Source organism: Bos taurus, chromosome 26 (genome assembly GCF_002263795.3).
Source record: "Bos taurus isolate L1 Dominette 01449 registration number 42190680 breed Hereford chromosome 26, ARS-UCD2.0, whole genome shotgun sequence".
Classification (NCBI taxonomy): domain Eukaryota; kingdom Metazoa; phylum Chordata; class Mammalia; order Artiodactyla; family Bovidae; genus Bos; species Bos taurus.
This window is the reverse complement of record NC_037353.1, coordinates 41,956,164-41,981,631: the sequence shown is the minus strand read 5'-3', so window position 1 is coordinate 41,981,631 and position 25,468 is coordinate 41,956,164. Positions and strand designations below refer to the sequence as shown.

Sequence of the window (25,468 nt, the reverse complement as noted above, 5' to 3'; positions counted from 1 at the left end):
GGGAGAGCTCTGGACCTCAGAGGACCACTGAGACACAGTCAGTAACAGGAGCCAGTAAAGCAACTGCTTTATCTTTCCTTTTTTTCCCCCAGACTTGTTCTCTGTAAGCAGAACCAACATGCATTTCCTAATCTTTTATTTTTACTTGTTTTGTGGGGGAACGTATGAACAAGCAATTAAAATGGAGGATGACAAAACCCGGGAGGGTGTAAAGAAAGAAAACCTATATAACCAGCTTCCAAACAAAAGAGATCTGCATGGAAGAGCACCCTTCCTCGTTCCCAGTTAAAAATAATGTGTGCTCAGTCGTGTCCGACTCTTTGCAATCCCATGGACTCTAGCCCACCGGGCTCCTCCTTCCATGGAATTTTTTCAGGCAAGAATACTGGAGCGGGTTGCCATTTCCTCCTCCAAGGGATCTTCCCAACCCAGGGATCGAACCCATGTCTCTTGCATCTGCTGCATTGGCAGGAGGATTCTTTACCACTAGCGCCACATAGGAAGCACCTCCTTTCCAATTAAAAACAATAAGCAACAAAAATAAGCTTCAGAAGGGCTTAGGAAAATGAGCTCTTCTAATTAAATCCCTTTCAATCTAACAAGGTGAAAAATACTTGCATGACTTTCCATTTGCATAGCACTTCACAGTGTGCCAAGTATTTTCACGCACATGACTTTTCTTGCCCCCACAGATCTGTGAGCCAGGCGGGCAGGGTAAGTATCCCCAGCCTTTAAAAGTGGAAATCATGATTCAGACAGACTCTTCATGACATGTTCAAGGTCACACAGCTGGTGAGAGTCGGGCAGGAATTCTCATGGAGAATCTCTGCCTAAATTTGGAGCTAGCTCTGTCCTGCCTTCCTCCAACCCCGGGAAAAAAAAAGTCTTGGGAACTTTGCTTTCTTTTAACTGGCAGCACTGACTACATTTGCTAAATGACAGACTGAAACTACACACCAGAGAGGACCAGATAAGAAGGGCAGGGGGCTGCCACTGATACCCAGCAGATCTGAAACGAAACCCCCATCACAGATCATTGCTCTGTAGTCCCTGGAGAATTTCCCCTGCCCTCTACTCTATTTTTAGAGGCACTTCCCCTCAAACTTGTTTCTCCAGCTCTTCTTTTTCATGCCTTCTTTCCTCTCGAATGATTTCATAATTCATGGGCTGTTTTGTCATCAGGATGAGTTGCTGTAGAAATGATTTATGGAGTCTATAAACAAAGGACTGTGACCTCAGTGGGGGCAGGGAGGACAAAACCCAGCCACCAGGATGGACTTCACGCACCTTGGCCACAGGTCACAGCAAGAGAGACTAGGGCACCCAGCCCTTCTCCCTAGATTTTCTCCTCCACCGAACTAGTCAGCGATACCACCACCAGCTTCCTAAACCTTCTCCTGAATGTGCAAAAGGTGCCAGGGCCTGCTAGACTCAAACCACAGTTAATTCAAGAACCATCTGCTTTTGGCTGTGGAACTGAGTCCCCCCCACCACCACCACACACACACACACACACACACACACACACACACACGTGCTCTTGACTCCACCCTCAGTCTCTCCCAGCCTCACCCAATCCTGAAGCCTGGGCTCCAGCAAGCCCACAGATCAGCATCTCTCATCTTCCCAATTAGAACTGGTCTCTCCCTACTCCTCAAGCCCTTGCGGTGTCCTTTACAGGGGGTGCTATCAGCATTTGGAGCGAGGCGGTTCTCAGTTGGACAGGACTGTCCCCGTACACAGCATCACTGGCTCTTACCAGATAGGGCCCGCTCTAGTCACTGAGGCGACCACAACATCCTTATGCATATCCAGACATCCCTTCCTGAGACACTATCCTCACCATAAAGTTTGGCCAATGTGTGTACGCTCAAGTATATCTCACACACACACACACTCACACACACACTATCCTCACCATAAAGTTTGGCCAATGTGTGTATGTCAGGAATATCTCACACACACACACACACACACACACACACCCCTTTGGCCAATGTGTGTATGCTCAGCTATACCACACACACACACACACACCTCCCAGCAAGTAGGGACAGGCTTACTTACTTCAACCACCATTCAGCCCCCAGGCCCCTCCTCACTCTTATGGAGTAGTACCACAAACTAGACAAGTGTCTGGCAAGCACTGCCTGTTTCCATGGCAATGACAAATGTAAATAACCATGGTACAAAGCGGGATGAAACCAAAGAGGCCACAGGATTCGGCCGCCAGGCCAGCATTCTGTGGTCTAGGGTTTGAGTCCCACCTTCACGTGTGACCGTAGCCAAGACCCAAGACTTCTCTGAGTCTCCCTTTTCATATCTACAAGATAAAACCTTGACCTTCAAGTTTCCTTCCAGCTAAAATATTCTAAGTGGCCAAGCTTAGAGAGATAAAAGGGATGGAGAACAAAAGGAATGGATGGAGGGACCAGAAGCCAATTCTAACTCTCCCAGGGGGAGCCAGGAGAGGCCCCCTGGCTCCATGGGTTTCCATAAGCAGTAATGCCTCTGTATGTCACACTCCCTGTTGCCCGGTCTATCTGAGACTCAGGAAGTTAACTTCTGATGAGAAACCAGTAACAACGCAAGAGCCAAAGATGAGGCTCTGGGTAGCTGAGAGCTGGCTGTGGTGTCTGCACAAGGAGGTGGGTCCCTGACCTATTTACTGCTCCGACTCTCCTCGGAGGAGAATGCCCAGCCCCAGACACTGCCTGTGAGAAGCCCCATGGGAATTCAGTCCCTTCTCACCTGCCCAGCACAACTGGCCCCATTCTCTGCAGGAGCTCCCAGCTCCACCTGAGAACAGGGAAACCAGTCTAGGAGGTCACTCACTCCACAGTTCCCAACCAAATCCTTCCTCTGCTTCTCATCAATTGTCGAAACGGGCCCCATAAAAACACTAGTGAAGACTAGCTCTGAAATACACAAGTGAATCTGAATGGATGGAACCCCCAGATGACACCCAGCCTTGGGACAAGACCCCTGACAAAGTCATTTCCAAATACAGTGAAAACAGCTTCTGAGATGTGGCCTCCATAGGGAATCCTAGAGAAATAAAAAGTTCTCCACCGATTAACAGAGTTGCACCCTCCTCTAGCATAAAACTGAAAGGAAATTCACTAGGATCCTTGTTTTTCCATGTACTGTGATAGAAATGACTTGGACAGTCATGTGTACACATGCACGCCCACATATGAAGACGTGCGCGCGCGCGCACATACACACACACTCGGGCACCAACCAAGACCCCTGGCTACCCTTCCCAGACTTGGCTTCTATTTCCATCCCCCCAGGCCACCTTGGAGACATCTGTCTCACCGTGTCTATTTCATTGCAGCTCAACCCACTCTCACTTTTTCCTGTCAGAGCACTTGACGGAGGCAAAAGATAACAACAATAATAATATCACGGTGATGATGCCGTTTTCAGAAAAGACAGGCACCGCGGAGGACAATAAACGTTGTGGGAGCACCATGCAACAACAGCTTGCCGCAGGAATCCCGCTGTCAATCACTACTTTTGAAGTTGCCTTTCCAGGACGCCCCGAAGGCCAGGGAAGACCCGGCCTCCGAGGCCGCGGGAGCCAAGGACGCCGAAGGAGGTGGGGGGGGGGGGCGGTGGTGAAAGGGGGCCGGTCACGTGGTGCTCCGGAGCCCCGAAGTGCGCTCACCCGGCTGACGTAACTGTTCGAGAATTTAAAAGTCCCAAACTCGGAGGCAATCCAGTGCGGAGTTTTATGGCTCATCCACGCGCCGCGGTGGCCCGCCAGGGGAGCCCCCCGCGCTACCGGGTGGGACCACACCAGCTCGCCAGGAACCCGGCGGGGATGGCGCGGAGCCGGGGGCGGGCGGGAACCCCGACCTCGGATGGGGCCCCGGGCCGCGGGCACAGATTCCCTCCACCGTGGGCGGGATCGCAGCCGCAGGCTCGCACCCCAACCTCGGGGACCGAGTCCGACCCGCCTCACCCGACGGCACGAGCTTCCTGGGCCGACGCCGAGGGCGTCTGCCCGGCAGACACACACACACTCCGCCGGCAAGGGGACATATATGTGTCCAGTCCCTTTCCTCCCCTTAACCAGTCCCCGGTGGAGAGAGATGACATGAGCTTTGGTTACTTCTAGCACGCCTTTGTCTGGCGGCCAAGGTCCGGGGGACGCGGGTCTCCTCCCCGACCCCGGGCGCTCGCCCTCCCGCCCGCTCTTGGCCGCGGGGCACTTACCAGTTGGGGGCGATTGCAGATGGCCCGCCAGGGAGCCGCCTTCCTTCGGGGGGACGCAAGTGCCCGAGAACCACCCCCCGAGAGGCTGAGGTTTCCGAGGCCGGCGGCGGCGCGGCGCGCGGAGTCTCCACCGCCCGGCTCGGCCCGGAGACGCGAACTTTCCCGGGGCAACGGCGCGGGGGAGGCGCGGCTCCCTGAAGGGCTCGGGCAAAGTGGCGGCACAAAAGGCCAAGGAGTGGGGAGAGCGGCGGCGGCCGGGCCAGGCTCCTCCCCCAGCTCTCGGCGCTCCGGGCCGGCCAGCGCGCAGCCAGCTGCTCGCGCAGGGCGCCCGCCGCGTTCTCCTCCCGGGCCAGGAATGCGCGGGGCCGGCCGCGGCGCGCCCAGGCCACCGAGGGGCCCACGTGGCGGCGCGCCCACTCGCCCCGCGGCCGCACAGCGCGCAGGGGACAGAGGGCCAGTGGGACCGACGCACGGACCCGCGGCCCGGCCGTGGCTCCTGAACGGCACTGCCAACTTCCTCCAGAAGTCTGAGTCATGACAACTTGTCACAGTTCTTAAGTTTTTCCACGGCGCTTTCCACTACGCAGGGCACCTCGGGGAAGGCACCGGCGTGTGAACCCACTGAGAAGGCCAAGTACAGGCCGGTGCCCCAACTCGGAGTTCCAGGCGCGCTTGTGGGGACGGACGTGAGGAGGGGACATGCCGGCCCGCTGCCCTCTGGAGCGTCAGAAAGAAGCTGGGGTGTTGTGGGGCCTCACTTGTTCCTGGAGCCAAATTCTGGCCCTTTATTTCTTCACCTGCGGAGTCCTAACGCCGCTTAACCACGGATCCGGATCCGTAGAGCTCACGGCGCTCTACAGTTTGCAAAATGCCTTCTCCTGGGCTGAGGTACCCTCCAAAATGGTTTAGTTGCTAAGTCGTGTCTGGCTCTTTGCGACCCCACGGACAGTAGCCGGCCAGGCTCCTCTGTCTATGGGATTCTCCAGGCAAGAATACCGGAGTGGGTTGCCATTTCCTTCTCCAGGGGATCTTCCCCATCCAGGGATGGAACCTGAGTCTCCTGCATTGCAGGCAAAATCTTTACCAACTGAATTGGGCAGAGGCTAAATCTAACAGCCCGTTCCTGGGCGGTACTGTCAGGGAAGGAGTGCCATTTGTGAGCTGTGGATTTTGCTTTGTTTCCTCAGAGGGCCCCAGATCAGCTCCTTGGCTGACACAGACCTCTCACAAAGAGTGGCGCTTACCTGCCCACACCACTAAAAGGAAGCACCTTTTCTCTGGAAATTTCTGCATCTAGGCCCCCATGGGGAAGAGACTGTGGCTATAGGTGGACACCAGGCTTCCTATCTTTAGAGTCAAGAAAGCATTGCTATGTTTTATATCCTCTGGGACCAAAGGGCAAGAGACTCACAGACTCCAGGCTTCATTTCTTCCTCTTAAAGAAACAGATGCCCCAAGGCTTGATGGCCCAAAACAAGAATTCTCTGCAGCATAAAGAAATATACTTTTGGGACTTCCCTGGTGGTCCAGTGGTTAAGACTCTGTCTTCCAATGCAGGGGGTTCAGGTTCAGACCCTGGTTGGGGAACTAAGATCCCAGATGCCAAAAAGGTAAAAAAAAAATAATAAAGAAAGAAATACACTTCTATTGCAAAACACCAGGGGCTTCCCTGGTGGCTCAGATGGTAAACAATCCACCTGCAATGCAGGAGACCTGGGTTCAATCCCTGGGTTGGGAGGATCTACTGGAGAAGGAAATGGCAACCCACTCCAGTATTCTTGCCTGGAGAATCCCATGGACAGAGGAGTCTGGCAGGCTACAGTCCATGGGATCAAAGAGTCGAATACGACTGAACGACTAACACACACATACTTCTAAAAGTCACATTTCTGATGGAAATTTAAATAGATTCCTTCTTCATGTGCTTATCATGGACTCCATGGTTTACTATTAAAGTGCCTATTTCACTGTAATAACTGACATTCAAATAGGCTAATTTGTTAGACTGTATACCATCAGCTATTGGTAACACAAGAATTGGAATGCCCAGTCTTCTGTGTCCTGTACCCTGATCCCAGGTCATACCCACTTACATAAAAAAGGAGCTCCACTCACCACCTCCTAAGCTTGAGCATTCCAATTAGGTATAGAGCTTCCTTCCCTGGTACTGCTGCTGCTACTGCTAAGTTGCTTCAGTCGTGTCCGACTCTGTGCGACCCCATAGACGGAAGCCCACCAGGCTCCCCCGCCCCTGGGATTCTCCAGGCAAGAACACTGGAGTGGGTTGCCATTTCCTTCTCCAATGCATGAAAGTGAAAAGTGAAAAGGAAGTCGCTCAGTCGTGTCCGACTCTGTGCGACCCCATGGACTGCAGCCTACCAGGCTCCTCCATCCATGGGATTTTCCAGGCAAGAGTACTGGAGTGGGGTGCCATTGCCTTCTCCGCCTTCCCTGGTGGCGCAGTGGTAAAGAATATGCCTACCAATGAGAATACAAAAGAGACATGGGTTTGATCCCTGGATCAGGAAGATTGCCTGGAAAAGGAAATGGCAACCCACTCCAGTATTCTTGCCTGGAGAATCCCGATGGACAGAGGAGCCTGGTGAGCCACAGTCCATGGGGTCACAAAGAGGTGGACATGATTGAGCACACTGGGCAGTGGGGGTTAGATGAATTTGAGATATCGCTGGCTGTGCTAGGTCTTTGTTGCAGCACTCGGGGTTTCTCGAGTTGCCGTCAACAGGGACTCCTCTCCTGTTGCGGAGCACAGGCTCTAGAGCATGGGCTCAGTAGTTGCGGCACATGGGCTCAGGTGCCCCGAGGCATGTGGAATCTTCCCAGAGGAGGGATCAAACCGGTGTTCCCTGCACTGGTAGGCAGATCCTTAACCACTGGACCACCAGGGATGTCTAGGAGACTTTTTTTTTTAACTTAAGTAAATGGAACAATATAATGAACTCTATTATATCAAACAGTTTCAATATTATCAGATCAGGGCCAACTCTGTTGTATTCACATACTCTCTTCTCCCCTGCTATTCAGATTATTTTAAAGCAAATCCTAGATATCATCCTTGTATCAGCTAATATTTCTGTTTGAATCTCCAAAAGGCTAGGGCTGGGAAGGGAATTTTTGAAGGCTGAATCTGTCTTCTCCTCCTATCAAGAGGATCAGCACTGCTGAAGGATCATCTTAACCTTGTAAATATTGATAAGTGACAACTACAAACACCAGACCATGGATCTGAAGCCTACTGCATCTAAGACTCCCAGGATTATTGTTAAAATATTCCCAAAGCTTCTGACTAAAACAGTCAGGAAGAGCTCAGGAAGGTGCATTTTAGCAAGCATATTCTAGATGATTCTGGTGGAGATGCTTTCCGATTCACACTGGGAGAAACTCTGAATCTGAACTTTTGTGGCAGATGTCATTTGTTGCCTCCAAAACGTACGTTCCCTCTCCTGTTTACATACTTACTAATGTTCAAATAATTAGCTTAGATATGGTCATGTGACATACACTTGGGCCAATGAAACAGAAAGGAAAGCCAGCTGTGCTTCTGGAGACATTTTTCTCAGTCTTTAGAGGAGATACAAGACTGTAGATTTTATGTTCTTCAGATATGTTCCTGCCACTCGACACTGTCATGTGGGACCTGATAGAGCTGCTGCAGCCACTTAGAAACAATGAAAAAGACACGAACCAACACACGGAATTCAGGTAAAGGAAGATAAAAGAGCTACTCTTGAGAGTCACTGGACAGCAAGGAGATGAAACCAGTAAAGCCTAAAGGAAATCAACCCTGAATATTCATTGGAAGGACTGATGCTGCAGCTGAAGCTCCAGTACTTTGGCCACCTGATGTAAAGAGCCAACTCACTGGTAAAGACCTTGATGCTGGGAAAGACTGAAGGCAGGAGGAGAAGGGGATGACAGAGGATGAGATGGCTGGATAGCATCATCGACTCAATGGATACGAGTTTGAGCAAACTCCGGGAGATAGTGAAGGTCAGGGAAGCCTGGTGTGCTGCATGCAGTCCATGGGGTCACAAAGAGTCTGGCATGACTTGGCAACTGAATGACAACAAAAAACATTGTTTTCTTGTATTGGGTTATCTGTTACTTGAAGCCAAAAGCATCCTGAAAAGGCTGTCAACTGTGACACTGAGAAGCACTCAGTTACAGAAAAGAATGTAAAACCACAAAGCAAATCGAAGATCTTTGCCAACAGAGTTCTCTAGAAAACAAAAGGAGAATCAGTGCCTAGGAAATATCCCCAGCCCTGTCCACCAGGCAGTGCCCTCTTCTGTGTTTGCAGCTTCCTTTACACTCTGTTGGGGCAACAATATTTTTGTTTTAGCTGAGAAGTGAGAAGTCAAGTGAAAAATGGGAAGCCAAGCTAGAAAACTATGCCCAAATTGGCCTGATACGTACATTATATCAGGAGCTAATCAGATAGTCACTGAGCACTGTCCCAAGTGCACAAGGGGGTCATAAAACTGTATAAGACAGGACCCTGCCTGTACAGACAGACTCATGCTGGAGGGGCGAGAAGCCAGAGTATGGGATCAAGAGCACTAGCAGATACCAGGTGCAGTCAGTGTCCAGATTAAGAAGAACGGAGAGTGCAGTGTGTGTATAATAAGTTATTCAGGAGACTGAAAGGAACCTTCAGCCCATCCAATTCTATTCATTCTGTTTTACTTGTGTCTGCCCCATTGGGCCAATGGCACCTCCCTAGTCTGCCAATGGCACGATTTCATAGATGAAGCAACCTGGGAAGCAAAGCCAGAGACTGGAAATATGCAAGGCTGGCTGGTTAACTGATGGGGACTATGTGATGCTGAAGGGCAGAGGCCAAACTCTCCCTCTGCAAAGAACACACTAGCTCCCTGCTGGGGGTGTGAGTCGAAATGGAAGTTCACATATCTGACTTGTGGATGGCACCCGCATGGAAGGCTGGCTACAGCCAATTGTCTTCAGAGAATCCTAGGGCATCCACTCAGGGCACCTATGTGTGGCCCGACAGCACAAACTCTCCTAGACTCGAGGGGTTTACTTCAGTCTTTCAAAATCAGGTACTAAGGACTGACTGCATTCCTGGCCCTGTATCAAGTCAGAAGCCTCATGGTCCCTTGCCCACTTCTGTAGATGGTTGATGGAAAGGTTACCACATGACAGAAACATAAAAGCCATGTTTAAATCCGCCTTGGAAGAGGTCTGGGGAGATTTTCCAGAAGAGGGAATACTTGGAGTTTTATAGGGTAAGGAGGTGTTACCATAGTCAAGTTTCTTATATGAGGATATTTTTAATAGTTATACATTTAAAGCATATTAGGGAAAAGTTATTAGTGCGCCAAACCTGTAACTTCACTGACATTACCTAAAACAAAACTAATGTAATATGTTGAAATAAAAAAAAAGAATCAATGTAAAGAAAAATAGTAAGTAGATAATAATACAAGTGGTATACAGATGTGATAAAAAGTCTTCAAAGTGGTACAGGGGAGACACACATTGATGAAACACGGAGCCAAAAAAGAGGTGAATGGACTTGGAGAAGAGAAATAGAATGTTCTGGGTAGTGGGAACGAAATCTCCTCTTGAATATAACCAGGAACTGGCTGTGATAAGGAGGCATGTGATTAAGTCATTCAACAAGTATTTCTCAGTGGGAACTTTCTAGAAGCAGGGAGATAGGAGTGAACAGAAGAGACAAGATATCTGCCTTTGTGGAGAATACCTTCTCAGTTCAGTTCAATCTCAGTCATGTCCAACTCTTTGCGACCCCATGAACTGCAGCATGCCAGGCCTCCCTGTCCATCACCAACTCCCAGAGTTCACTCAGACTCATGTCCATCGAGTCAGTGATACCATCCAGCCATCTCATCCTCTGTCGTCCCCTTCTCCTCCTGCCCCCAATTCCTCCCAGCATCAGAGTCTTTTCCAATGAGTCAACTCTTCGCATGAGGTGGCCAAAGTACTGGGGTTTCAGCTTTAGCATCATTCCTTCCAAAGAAATCCCAGGGCTGATCTCCTTCAGAATGGACTGGTTGGATCTCCTTTGCAGTCCAAGGGACTCTCAAGTTTTCTCCAAGACCACAGTTCAAAAGTATCAATTCTGTGGCGCTCAGCTTTCTTCACAGTCCAACTCTCACATCCATACATGACCACAGGAAAAACCATAGCCTTGACTAGACGGACCTTTGTTGGCAAAGTAATGCCTCTGCTTTTTAATACTTTCTAGATAAATACTAATGGCCATCTACATTAATTACCAAATGAGATGCAAAGACAATTAGGGCCGTGTGCTGTTGTAATCCTTTAATGCTGTCACTTGGACCAGACTGTCAGCTCAAGGGCAGAAAAACAGGACTTCCTATGCCCGCCGGCAGCGGTGCTGACACTCAGCCCAGTGCTTGTCGCCCACTGTCCTTCTGCTTGGCCAGCAGACTCCCCCGCTGCAGGGCCAGACTCCTCCAGCCCTCCCTACTGCCCATACTTCCCTGTTTCCTGAGGCCCTTCTCCAGCATGGCAACATCTCAGTTCAGTTCAGTTCAGTTCAGTCACTCAGTAGTGTCCGACTTTTTGTGACGCCATGGACTGCAGCACGCCAGGCCTCCCTGTCCATCACCAACTCCTGGAGTTTACTCAGACTCACGTTCATTGAGAGGTGATGTCATCCAACCACCTCATCCTCTGTTGTCCCCTTTGCCTCCTGTCCTCAATCTTTCCCAGCATCAGGGTCTTTCCAAATGACTCAGCTCTTCACATCAGGTGGTTAAAGTATTGGAGTTTCAGCTTCAACATCAGTCCTTCCAATGAACACCCAGGACTGATTTCCTTCAGGATGGTCTGGTTGGATCTCAAGAGTCTTATCCAACACCACGGTTCAAAAGCATCAATTCTTCAGCGTTCATCTTTCTTTATAGTCCAACTCTCACATCCATACATGACCACTGGAAAAACCATAGCCTTGACTAGATGGACCTTTGTTGGCAAAGTAATGTCTCTGCTTTTTAAACGTCTCAGGCCTTCATCCAACTACCAGAAACCCAAACCGAAAGGGCATTTTCACCTAGATTATCCTGTCATCTGCCAGCTTTGAAGGATGACAAAATACCACCCATAAGACAGTGTGCACTCTGCTGTCCCCACTCAATTATCAGATCATGAAAACCAAAAAGGCAATTTAAAAAAATGTTTTGAAATGACCACTCTAATATTAGCTAACATTTCTGAGCATTTGCTACCCAGCCAGCACTCTGCTAAGGGGCTTCCATCTCTCCTCCGACTTCATTCTCACATGACCCTATGTGATGGGCACTGCTATTATCCTTTGCAAAGGAAGAAACAGACTTGGAGTGGTGATGTCTCTTACCCAAGGTCACCCCAAGCAAAGCCAGGTTCACGCAGAGGCTGTGTGTCTACGACCCGAACTCCTAACCCAACCACAGTGACAAACTACCTTCAGGATATTTTTATATACTCTGAACACGTCAGCAAAGGAATATGCCATGAGGAACGCAGGACCAGTGCCTGCCTCGAGCATGAGAGTTCAGCTCTCACAACTAATAATATAAGATCCACTTCTGGGAAAAAATTTTTTTTAGAAGGAATCCCTGCTTTGGGCTTCTGAGCTACATCCTCACATTCTGTGAATGGCTGTCCAGGCAGGGAGTTACGTTTCTGAACTGCAGCCCAGCAAAATGTAGTTGTAAGCACAAAGGAAACACTGGATTCAGGCCTTCAAAAATTCAGCCACAGCCTCCACCCAAGCTAAGATGAAATGTCAGCCTGCACCCGAAATCTACGCAGAAAAAGGGCGGGAGCAGTTCCATGTGACTTCTGAGCCTCGTCCAGGATTTCTAGATGTGGCTTTGGAATTTTCCTTGAGTGGACATGAAGCCCACTTTACACAAGGGTCTCCATCGCTTGAACATGTACTCAGCTGTACCTGTATTTGAATTTTACCTAGTCCTAATTTTAAGTAAGTCTGACTAAATATAAAGCAAGCCCTGACTGCTATACCACCTTGCTGGGCAGAAAAGCGATCTTCCCTGGAAGTCAGAGTCGGACGTCTTTGTCACATCAAAGCAATGGTTGAAAACAGAGTATTGATGAAACAAGCACAGCTGAACAGGCTCCGAGGTGATGCCAGGCTGTTGGCCTAAGGAACCACACCTCGGGTAGCACAGCCCCAGAGCAGTGGTTCTCCAAGGGCAGTTTTGCCCGCTGGGGACATTTGGTGCAGGAGTACCTGGGGACATTTTTGATTGTCACGACTTGGGGGATGCGACTGGCATCCAGGGCTGCCAGACAGCCTACTATGTGCAGGACGACCCTTCCATCAGTTACCCAGCTAAGTGCCGGGTAATAGTGCTGAAGATCAGAAACTCTGCCTGGAGCACCTAGCCTTGACCTTCATGGAAGAGGCCCTCAGTCTGAGTGAATGAAATAATGAACGAATGTACGATTTACAACTACAGTCATTCTGTTACTGTGTTACTGAACTAACCTGGCCAGTAGACCTGGATTTCTCTTTTGAGGGAGGCACAAATTATAACACATTTGCTTTGTCTTAAAACCTTGCTCAGGCTACAGAAAGAACTCTTGATGCTTGGGCAGGGCAGGAGTAGGGTACTCCTGGGGAGCTGGAGGGTGAGAAAGCTTCGTAGGCACTACATTTATCTGATCATCTATGGTCTCAGGAGAAAGAGGTTCCCTAGAGGGGGGAGACGTAGGGGGAGGGGCAAAGCAGGCAGAGGGCTCACCCAGGGATGAGTCTGGCCAGCATCTCTCAGCCACACTGGAGTTCCTGCCTCTAATGCCTTTAATGTCTGCCTTCCCCTGGTGGCTAAGACTCTGTCATGCAGTGCAGGAGACATGGGTCTGACCTCTGGTCAGGGAACTAAGATCCCACATGCCATGAGCAACTAAACCCACGCACCACAACAGGAGTCCGTGCACCTCAATGAAAGATCCCACGTGCTACACTAAGATCCAGAGCAGCCAAATAAATAATTTTTTTTTAAGTCTGGACTTGCCTCTGCATTTACACATTCCTCCAATTCTTATACCAAAAGAAAAGGGATTTGAACAGAAAATATAAAATGCCCTTCTTGAGCCTTGTAGAGCCAGTGGCTTTTCAGGACTGCCGGGAAGAAGTAGGAAGGGGTAACACTTTTCCATTTGGGGCAGTTATAGTTCCTGAACACAAAATGCAAAGCCAGTTTCTGAAAAGCAAAACTGTCCTCCCCCACACCGCCCCCAGGCAGGACTCTTTCTGCAGAATAGTTTCTCTCCACTGAAGATCAAAGATGAACCAAAGAAGAGGTATAAACAGCAAGTCAACAGGGAGTCTGGTGGCTTCTAATATAAACTTCCCATCTTCATGCAAAAACAAAACTAGACCCTGCAGTGATCATTAAGAGTGTTTTATCTCCCAAGGATTCATGGCTCAACTGTTTGTGAAGAAACCTGACACAGACTGCAGTATCCTCTGAGAGTTTCCTCAGTAAACTGCTCACACAGACACACTGGGACAGAAGGAGAGATCTCAAGTTTCAGCACAGCTCTCTCCTGAGTTAACTCTAATCAGAGACTTCCCTCCCCACCAGTATCTGCACACTCCCCAAATCATAGCAAATTAGAGAATCTGTGAGCCCTTGTCCAACCAGCTTCTCACAGTGGTTTTCCTGCAATCCTACAGCAAATGCTACTGGCCACAAGCAAAGGAAAGCCAGGGTCAGCAGAGCACAGAGGCTGCAGTTTAACTCATTTTGCAAAACAGCTGGAGCAAGCCTGCATATGCAGGGGCTTCCCTGGCTCAGTGGTAAAATATTCCCCTGCCAATGCAGGGGACACAGGTTCGATCCCTGGTCTGGGAAGATCCCACGTGCCACGGAGAAACTGAGTCCATGTGTCACAGCTACAGAAGCCCAGGCGCCTAGAGCCCATACTCTGCAAAAGAGAAGCCCCACGATGAGAAACCCAAGCATCACAACGAAGAGAGGCCCCGCTTGCCACAACTGAAGAAAGCCCGCACAGCTCAGAAAGACCCAGAACAGCCAAAAATAAACACATAACATTATTTTTAAAAGACTGCATATGTAGCTTTCTCAGATACAACTGGAGGACAAGATTACTTTAGAATGCTGCCACCACCTCCAGAAAACCTTCTATAATGCCAGTTCATACCAGGCCCACCTGGGGTGCTTGTTGTGTAGAGGAAAGGGGGTGCCTGCTCACTACAGCGCCAGTGGGTTTGCTGGAAAGAGCGCTGGTCTCAAGGCCAGAAGAACTGCATCCAGTATGAGTCAGTGGTACCCCGACAAGCTGTGCGGGCTGTAAGGAGGTCACACATCCTCTCGAGGTCTCAAGTTTCTCATCTGTAGAACGAGGAGCCCGAAGATCCTTCTGGTCCAGATGTTTCATGACTGTGAACGCCTGAGATGGGTGGGTGGCACCCATCTCCAAGAGTGAGCATCCTGCTAAGAGCCTAAGGGACTGTCTGACCCAGACACTCTTCATAGGTGGCCCCCGCTGAAAGGCAGTCTGGCCTAAACTGAGACTTCAAGCCCAAGCTTGGCACTCTCCCCTCATCCAAAATTCTCACTTTCTGACAACTCCGGCTGTGCCCATTTAAATACCAGCTGCTTGGTCATCTGCCAGAAAGGGGTCTCCTTCACTAGCTACTGTGCTACAGCATCTGGCAGGCAGGCAGGGCCAGACAACTTTCATCCCTGCCCTTTCCTCTAGGAGGTTTGGGATGGGCCAGCCACTCCAAACGTCGGGCCAGACAGCCGGGCAATGTGCCCCATAAGATGCACTCCGAGCTTGCGTTCCTCGGGTGCAGGCCCCGCCAGGCTCCCCCACACAGGCACTCCCTCCCTGCCACAAATGTTAGGTTTCAGCCTCTTTGCAGCCACTCTTGGCAAGAGGTTAACCCCAAAGCCCTAGTTTTCTCAAGGCAGAGAACCTTTCCCCCTATGTGCCTGAAGGCTTGCATTGCATCAAATACAACATTGCGACACTGAGGGCCACCCCATTGGGGAAGCTACAGGCCGCGGGATGGGAGGTAGCTTTAGAAGGTAATGACACCTTCTGAAGAATCCAGGGCAGATGTAAATGAACTTCAGCAAATTTCAACTAGTCCCTGTGTCAAAGCATGAATGTTTACCAGGAACCTGCCTGAATAATAATAGCATTATTATCATTCAAAGTGAGTGAAAAGTGTTATTAGTCCCTCAGTCGTGTCCGACTCTTTGTGACCCCATGGCCTGTAGATCGCCAGGCTCCTCTGTCCATGCGATTCTCCAGGCAAGAGTATTGGAGTGGGTTGCCGTGCCCTCCTCCAGGGGATCTTCCCAACCCAGGGATCGAACCTGGGTCTCCAGCATTGCCGGCAGATTCTTTACCATCTGAGCCACCAAGGAAGCCCCATTATCAGAGTAATAATGAGAGCAATAAAAATTACCCCTTATATGTAAGTGCTTACTGCGTGCCAGGCAGGAACTCTACTAAGCTTTTAACATACATGTAATCTCCCTAATAGCTCTCTGTGGTGGCAGCTAGTATTATATACATTTTATAGATGAGGAAACTGAGGCGTAGAGTAGCTAAGGAATTTAAGAGGAACTCAAGAGTCTAATGGCAGTGCCAGAAGTTAGACCCAGCCGTCTGCCTCCAGAGTCTCATCTGACCTGGTTTTCCAGGACAGAAAGCCTCCAACTGACAGTGAGCTGGGATGAATTATTCAGCAAGGGCTTACGGAGCGCCCACTGTGTGCCAGGCAGAGTATCGGGTGCTGGGTAACCAAGAGCCGCGTCTGCAAGTCTAACCTTCCCAAAGAAACAAGATCGTGACTTCTTCTCTTAGCCAGAGGCTGAGACCCACTCTTTACAGACATGACCACTGTGTGTGTTTGAGCAAACATTTCTAGGTGGAGAATTCAGGCTTATGACACCCACCTCCTGACCTGTGTCAGAGGACACTGAGGCCCAGGGAGGGGAAGGAAGGCTGTCTGTTGGTGAAGGCACGAAGGCACACGTAAGCGGACAGGAGCTAGTGAGCCACCCGGCCTCTCGGGATGGAGGCTGCTGAGCACTGGGCTGGGAGTCAACAAACCACGTGCATCACTCCCTGGCAGTGTGTCTGCCCACCGACTGCCCACCTACCGAGCCACCCCAGCCCTCTTTCCAAGGGAGGACTGTCCAGTGTCCCGGCTCCTCCCTATCACGGGGAGGCTCTGGCTTCCCTTCTAAGCACCCAGCCTGGTGCACGTTTGCTGGAGGACTGGGCCGGCTGTGGGGGTGGATCTGCCTGTTGAGGCCCCTGTGGCCCAGGGGCCTTGTCTATTGCTCTGAGGTCACAGCTCCTGGCTATGGAGGGCCGGCTTGTACAGGCTACTCTGCGTCTTGCCTCCTCTAAACCCGTTTAACCTTCCTTTAAGCCCCGGGAGACATCAGTGGCCCGCTGACCCAAGAAGCAGCTGAGACTGGTGCAGTGACCTAATCGCCCAACACGGTCCAAGATGGGGGAGGGATTTCAACTCCAGGACCTAAGGCTTCCCTCTCTCGGCCTCTGGTCCCTCTTCCTTCGCCCTCCACACTCACCTCTCGGGCGCCCGGCTTCCCTCCACCTACAGACGCTCCCAGCCTGAGGACTCAGCGCTGACTGCGTCCTCTGCGCACTGCAGTCCTCTCTCGCCCAGCCCGCCCACTCCAGGGCACAGATGTTCCCCCTCCCCTGAGGGTTTGCTTCCCAAACACCCTCTGACCGCCTTACAAAAGGAAAAGGCATTACAAGTCTCAGTAATCAGACCTGTTCCAATGCCTTCCCTGGAAACAGAGAAACACTCACGTACCTCGGAGTCAGCAGGCTGCTAAAATATTTAATGCTGGATGACTTAACAGGCCTGAGAAGAAAGGGAGGCTGAGATGCAGTTAGTGGGGGCCACTGGCCCTGCACACCCCACAGGAAGCCTTTTTTCCATGCTGCCAGTTTCTAGGGACAGATGGCAACTGGCAATCCATTCTCTGCTGTGGACCCATGTCAGCTCCCTAACAGCCTGGAGGGGCACCCCTGTAGGTGCAGCCAGTGGGGATGGGTGAGCACAGAGGGTTCTAGATTAAGTGTTTGAAGCCAGGTGATTGGATCACCTGAGCCTCCTTACCAGGCCTGGACGTGAGGTTGCACTAGATAAGCCCAAGGCCTCTGGTCGGCCCAGTGGTGAACCTCCTTGGTTCAGGAGCCAGGGAGACGCCTCCTGCTGATCCGTGTTGTCAGGCACATGTCCCATGAATACAACCCAGTCTCCACTCTGGAGACACAGCTGCCTGGCTTTCCCACTGGCAGAGCCGGGGGGAGGCAGTGAGGAGGGAACCCAGCACTCACTGGACACAGCCAGGTATCTGAGCCTTGTAAGCGCTTCCCCCAGAAACTCTCAGAATCCACACTGCTGGCAGGGATGACTCATCTCCTATACATGAGATGAAACTATGTCTTCAGGTTGGGCTGTGCCATGCAGAGTCCCACATGGCTATTTCAACTTCAGTTTTAATTAATGAAAGTTGGGACTTCCCTGGCAGTCCCGTGGCTAAGACTTCACCTTCCAATGCGGGGGTGAAAATCAGAACATGAAACAGAAGAAATATTGTAATGAATTCAATAAAGATTTTAAAAATAGTCCACATAAAAAAAAATCAATAAAAAATTAATCACAGTTAAATAAAATCCAGTTTCAGTTCCTCCGTGACCCTGAAGCCACATCACCCTGAAACGGACCGCAGGTTTTCAAGTGGCCTCATTTCAGGTGTGTAATATCCACATGTGACTAGTGACTGCCTTACTTGATACTGGAGACACAGAACACTTCCATCATCATAGAAATCTCTGTTCCAGTGGACAGCATGTTGTGGAGTAACATCTCCAAGATTCCTTCTGGCTAGTATTACTGATCAGAGATCCAAAATCGGATTTGATGTCTGAAGACCTCTCCAGAAGAGAGATTCCAGTCCTGACTCTAACTCTCATTAGCCCATTGACCTTGGGCAAGCCATGTCACCTATCCCAGCATCCACTTCCTCCTCTACAGAAGAAGGGCACAAATGATACCTACTAAGGCTCAAGGTGAGGATGAAATAAGACGCTGGATGTCGAAGTACTTTGGCTCAGAGGGAGGAATAAGTAAAAAGGAACTTACACTGAGTAGTACTTATTTTGTGTTGGGCAAAGTGACTCACTGAATCCTAGGTTCTATATGCCCCCACTTTACAGGTAAGAACACAGGTTCATCAAAGGTGATGCCCCCAAAGTCACAGAACTAGAACTTGAGCAGGAACTTATCTGTAGACCTCAAGGCAGAAGCTGGTCTCAGACCATAGAACTCAATTATACAGTCTGCTCTCTAAAGCCTAGAAGCAGGTTCGGGGTGGAGTTGCTGAGAACAGCCCCTTCCCCCACGGCAGGTCCTTGGGTCAGCTCAGCTGTCCAGGGGGGAAGCCTGCCATCGGAGGTCAGATTCTGTTAGGTGCTCCCTGGTCCATTCCCTATTCCCAGTCTCAACAAGAATGCACTCAAATTTCCTTCCAGATAGCCAGCTAGAGTCTAAAATATCCATTTCTCAAACACGGCTGCTGAAACAAACCTGAATCCCTGTCTAACAGAGTGGCAGTAATGAGAGGTTCCAGGAAGAAAAGAGGGTCGGTCTGGACACATTCATTTGGAAAATCACCACCTTGCCCTGAAATTGGCCCGGAATTCTCAAGTGGCTCTTCCCCCACTCAGATCCACATAACACAGGCCTCAGGGCAGAGAGGCCCAGAAACCCAGAACGGCGGGAAACCAAGGCGTTGGGTCCCATCAGAGGCACCTGGAGGCAGAGTCAGCCCCCGGCCTCGGAAGAGGCTGCCGGCTTCCAGTGCAGGTGTCTCCTAACCCAGCTTTCCACTGCGACTTGGCGTTTTTCCAAAGGACGGGTTCACCTCTAAAAAAAATTGCTTTAATTATGGAACACAAAACCTTCAGAACATAAAGGCAGAATTTTAAAAGGTCCTTTGACTTTTATAACACGATGGTTCACAATGATTGAAGCTGCTGATCGTAATATAAGTCCACATCATTTGTAGAGTCGTTAGTTCTGCGGTCCCTTTGAACCATTAACAAGCCCTGTGAGCCGGGCAGCATTAGTGGGGCTCCCATATGACAGAGACACACAGAAGCAGAGGCATGCACAGTCTCACCCAGCCTCACATCCCCCCTCCCTGCAGGGTCTGTTTCCATTTCATTTGGAGACCTCAGGAATTTTCTTTGTTTGCTTAATTTTCGAGATGTATTTTTGAATAAATACATTGAAAATGAGAATGATGGTTCCCATTTGTATTTTACACTTACCATATATCAGGCGTTATACTACATCGCTTTGGAAACATTCCATTTTAATCTGAATTCCAACCCTAACGGGGAAGTGTTATTTTTCCCATTTTATAGATTTGGAAACTGAGGACTGAAAAGTCAGGCAGCTTCTCCAGGCATCACACAGCCTGGAAGAGGTTGCTGGGATATGAACCCTCTGTCTTACTCTATCATTTCCTATTTGGGAAGAAAACTGCTCCAAGAAAAACACTCCAATGAAGTGTCAGACTTGTAGCTCTGTAATAGCCCTGTAATAGCCCAAAACTTCTCAAAAGAAAGTATAAAATAGTCCAAGCAACATCATATACAATCAAACCCAGAAGGATGGGGGTGGAGACGGGATGGGTCTGTTGTCCTGGCTTTATCTGCTAGGCCTGCTAGCTTCTTTTCTTTTCCTTAATTTATATGACTATAGCCCTTTTCAAAACCTTATTCTTAAACTTGAAAACATGGTGTCATAGCTGCTAATTTTAGAAAGAAGAGGAGAGAGAAGGAAGAAGCAGACAGAGTAGCAGGAAGGGTGGCAACCCACTCCAGCCCCGCCTTCAGGTCCAGCCAGGGCCTCCTGGGCAAGAGGCCGGCTGGACCTCGCTGGTCCCTCCCTCCGCTCCTCAGCCAACTGCCCCTTGTGGTTGAGCCTAGGTGCACTCAAAGACCTGAAGCATCTGGGAATAATTTAATTCTCTCAAATGCACTAGTAATTGAAAATGATACCTTTCCAGCCATTTCCTCAAATGGAAGAAAAGAGAGACCCCTTGAAATAAATATTCAGCAAGAGCAAGCCTGGTGATGTCCACAATGGATTCAGAACTACACATCTGATCATCAGTGGCATGAAAGCAAAATGGCAAATTCTAATAATAGACTTTCCGTCCCCTGAAGACAGTTGGATGGATACAAAGTCAAAATCATTCAAGCGTCTTCTGTAGAACATTCTAAAAATAAAATCTATGGGTTCCAGAATCTTCCACAGGGAGGGACCACACGACGTATACAGAAATCCACAGCCAAGCTGTCTGTCATCGCCTGTTTCTCGGAGTTGGGTGTACACATGCCCCTTAGGTGGAGGTGAGCAAAGCCACAGGATACCCACAGCACATGCACCAGCAGGCCCAATCTGACTTCAAAAGATGGGAAATAAAGCAGCAAAATATCTGCTCCCTGCATCTACATGGAAATGAGATTGAGTTTTCAAATCATCCTGTCACCAAGACGGAAAAGAGACACTTCTTAGGTACTGAGTCTGATCGGTGGGATCAGCTCTAACCAAGTCAAAACAATCTCTAAATTTCAGTAGATTCAACAGAACTGTGTCACCTGATAACCAAGAGAGTAGAAAATTTGGTTTTGACTTGCTTCTTCTCATGGCAACTCAAAGTATTATTTTTATGTTGAAATGCAATACAATACACAATAAAAAAAACACATAAAGTTTTACAATAAAACACAATCTCAAAATTTTTAAACTTGAAGCAGATTGTTGTGGGCAGTAAATTCCCTCTCCTCTGCCACAACGACATTTTAACAAAGAAGATAGTTCTGGAAAAGAAAGACGGCCAGGCTGGAACCTCCACCCCAGGAAGACGAACAGGACTGGCCACTCAGTTCACTGCAGGAGAAAAGCCTGTCCCACAGAACTGAAAAAAGAAGACCTAACCTCTGCCTGAGCTGGAACGCACCACGATTGCATTTGATCACTTATCCTGGCCCTCACTGCAACTCAGGGAGGCAATTATAGCTGTGACCTCCCCATTCTACAGATGGGCAAACTGAGATTAGGCATGAAACAAGTAAGGGACACAGCTGGGTGTGAACCCAAACTCCGCCACCACCCAGCTCCTGGTAGCATCTGCCATAGTATGACCACACAACCTCCCCCAGACTGCTGCCGAATTCACCTTCACGTACAGCACCTGCTGTTCCCGGGGCACACACGCCCGACTTTGGCCGGACTTTCTCTGAGGCCCGCTCAGATCCACAGCACAGCTCCCTCAGGGTGGAAAGTCCACCGGAGCTACTGAGCTTCCCCCCAAGGCAAAGAAGCATTCCTAGCCCTGGTGTTAGATCGTTCGATGACTGAGAGCTCTGGGAGGAGCTGGGGTGTCCCAGGCAGCAGCCACTCACCATATGGAACTGTTAAGTGCTTGATGTGTGACTAGTCCAAACGGAGATGTGCTGTGGGTATGAAATACACCCCAGCATGCAGAGACTTTATATGCAAATAAGAATGCAGAATACCAAGTTAACAATTTATACATTGATTGCATGTTGAAGCGATAATATCTGTCATATATTGGGTTTTGCTGTTGTTGTTTAGTTGGTAAGACATGCCTGACTCTTTTGCAACCCCATGGACAGTAGCCTGCCAGGCTCCTCTGTCCATGGGATTTCCTGGGCAATAATATGGAGTGGGCTGCCATTTCCTTCTCCAGGGGTCCTTCCCAACCCAGGGATCAAACCCGAATCTCCTGAATTGGTAGGCAAGTTCTTTACTGAGCCACCAGGGAAGTCCACATGTAAATTTTAATAATTTTAATAATTTCTATTTGTTTTGAATATGGCTACTAGAAAATTTAAGATTATATTTGCAGCTTATATCCTATTTCAATTGGACAGACCTGGTCTGTACCTTCTGGAGACCTTTGATTGTCTACTGAGTATAAAGCAGACTCTGTTGTGGTTCATTTGCTCAGATGTGGCTGTCCCTGTATTTGCCCTCGAGGGAGGAGAGCCAGAGGTCACCCCACCTGGAATTCTTTCTGGAAATCTTCAGCCAATGGGAGAGTAGCATGCTTTTTTCCTAAGAACCCAAAGCACAGGAAAGGTGAGCCCTCTTCTATCGTCATTTCCTTCAAGGACCAGAGCAAAGCAAATGATCTAAATAGAAGTAGACCATGGGTTGGAAAGATACCCCTGGAGGAGGAAATGACAACCCTCTCCAGTATTCTTGACTGGAAAATCCCATGGACAAAGGAGCCTGACGGACTACAGTCCATGGGATCTCAAAGAGAAGAACACAACTGTGCACTCAAGGCCACACGGTCACAAATGCAAGTCACGAACGCAAAAGCCACTCAGGTAATTTTTAAATGTTGGTAGCCAAGTAAAAACAAGAAAAAATATGAAAATAATTTCAATAACATATTCTAACCCAGTACATCCAAAATATTACCATTTTAACATAAAATATAAAAATTATTAGTGATGTTTCTTATATATATATATATATATATATGTATATATATATATATTTTTTTTTTTGGTCACACTAGGCAGGTTGTGGGATTCTAGTTCAAAGTGCAGAGTCCTAACCACTGGACCACCAGGGTATTCCCTGTATTCTTTTCTTCACATTGAGAGAGCCAATCCTTAGGTAGGTTGATAAGGAGTCGGGGCCCTCAAGCAGGAAAGGGTCCAGGGCTCTCAAGGAGGAGAAAAGGACAAACTTTTTTCCCTACATTCCTTAGTCTTAGTCACATAAGATGTTATTTTCTTTAAGCCCAGAGCTAATGATTAAACAATAAAACAAAAGATGTAGGTTGTGGGAATGGGTCTGGTAAGACCTTTCTATTGTTAGTTCTAATCTTCATTTAAAATGCATGTTGAGGGAGTGGGTCTGGTAAAAGCATTTAAGGCCTTGGTAAGACCAGTGAGCAGAACACTCTTTGTCCCCCTCGTGATGTCTGTGTCAGAAACTTTCTCTGTCCCTTTTGATACTTTAATAAAACTCTGCTACACAAAAGCTCTTGAGTGATCAAGCCTGGTCCCTGGTCCCGAAGCTAAATCTTCAGAGAACACAAATCCAACATCGTTCCCCATAAGCTATCAGCACTAAATCTTCAACATCTGAGATGCGTTTTACCCTCACAGCACACCTCCGAACACACGTGACCAGGGCTGCCAAAATGAACGGCACAATACGAGAATCTGAACGTCTATCACCCAACAAATCTTCAACCAGAGCAAAGTGCACAGAACCCCCATTATATTAAGGTCAATATCTACTGCTCTGTAAACTATGATAAGTCATACACTTTGAGCCACTAAGATTTATGTCTGCAAAGAGTTCTGATGGCAGCTGGAAAAAAGGACTCTGAGAATTTAAACAGAAAAAACAAAAAAGACAGTGGATGAAACTACCCTAATATAATGTGTGTTTGTGCACACACTAACATCATAAATACCAGCAATCATTAGGTGGTGGGGCTGTGGATTTTTCTCTTTTTCCTTATACTTTTCTACACCTTACACATATCTAATGTTAATTTAGAAATTATAATTTTAAAATTAAAAGTGATTAAAACATCAAGTCATGAAATATTTATTGGATTACTATATGCCTGGTCCTAAGACCTTCTTGTTCTCCAGGAAGGATGATAAAACATCCGGGGACTGAAGAAAGAGCTAATATAACATTTGTAGGGAGAGGAAGGGGAGGATTTTTCAAGTTAGACATCTATTCCTACACTTTTACTGGGAATGTCAAAAATACATATGAGCAAGAGCTGTGGGGAATGTTGCGCTAAGTCAGCAGCAGAGACAAGTGTCCAGTGCAGATTAAACTGCATCTGTCTTGGCAACAGGGCTTGCAACTCTGTTGGCCCAGAGTTATGAGAGTTGCCCTGGTTTGGAAGGCAAGGCAGTTGGGTGGAAGTGCTCAGACTTGAAAAACAGGTGATCGTGCATTCTTTTGGCGTGTGCAAAATATGCATCAAATCATTTACAAAATGCCTGCAGCTGTTTGGTAGGCTACTCTGGGCTAGCCACAGGTACTAATTTAAAATCCAACCCCGCCTCGCTCACATGAGCGTGTGCACGCGCACACACACACACACACACACACCTCTGGAGGAGCCAAAGAGCTAAGGATGCTGCAAAGCTTGTTCAGTATGTGTCTATGCCCAAAGCACCTCCCTCTCCCCTGGAGGATGTCATTTCCCAGCAGCAGCTGGTGCCCAGCCACGGGTGGCATTTCACTTAGGAAAGAACAAGCAGGTACCCTGCAAAGTGTGAAGGTCTGGGATTCCTTGTTGCATCTGTCATTGTCCTCCTCCCTAGGGGGCATGACTGCTGTTGGTGATTAGACATTCCTGCTCAAGATTAAATCAGACTTGAACCCGTTTACCTCAAAAGGTAATGACCTAGATTAGGAGGTGTCAGGCTCGGAGAGTTGGGAGATACGGGGCATGTTGTCTAAGGGGTGCAGGGTTTCTTGGAGGGGATGACAATGTTCTAAAATTGACTACAGAGTTGAGAACTGCACAACTCTGTGAATATATTAAAAGCCACTGACTTGTATACCTTAAATGAACAAATGAGATGGTATGTGAATTACGTCTCAATAAAGATGTTAAGAAAAACAAAGCTCAGATGTGAAAACACCTCCTTTATATAAGCAATGGAGATCATAGTTATCTCAGGCACTGTATAAAGAATCAGAACGGCTATGTGCATCTTTCTTAGATTAAGACGCACACATTAGCAGTACTATCCTTTGCAAAGCATCCAGCATGTCTCTGCCAAAGGAAGGCAGGGTTCTCCAAAGGCTGAAGCCTTTTCACTGACCTTTCTGCTCCTCCCGCACTGCTGGCATCATCTGAAATAACCTCGTCCGTGATGTCTGCAGCATCCTTCTCAGGAACCAAAGGTAACGTGGATGGGCCAGCCTTGGGGATTTTTCTGGGATAATGTAAAGAAGGCAATACATCTTAGAAATGGCATTTTTCTCCATGTCCTATTGAAAAGCCCTTTTCCCAGTTTAAGCTTTAAGTGGCTACTTCATGAAAATCTCTAGAAAAAAAAAAAAAAATTAGCTTCAGGCAGTGAA

The 25,468-nt window shown here is 48.6% G+C and overlaps 1 protein-coding gene across 22 annotated transcripts in view; it reads right to left on the bottom strand.

Annotated features, from left to right (window-relative positions):
* TACC2 (transforming acidic coiled-coil containing protein 2) overlaps window positions 1–25,468 on the bottom strand; it is a 234,999-nt gene that overhangs the window by 130,996 nt on the left and 78,535 nt on the right. For 21 of the 22 annotated variants that reach the window (XM_015460758.3, XM_015460765.3, XM_015460769.3 and 18 more), the window contains one exon: window positions 25,207–25,320. In XM_015460758.3, coding sequence (XP_015316244.1) covers window positions 25,207–25,320 — 114 coding nt within the window. Of the gene's footprint in view, window positions 1–4,224; window positions 4,442–25,206; window positions 25,321–25,468 lie in introns of those variants that run through there. The other variant, XM_024986051.2, reaches the window with a different exon arrangement.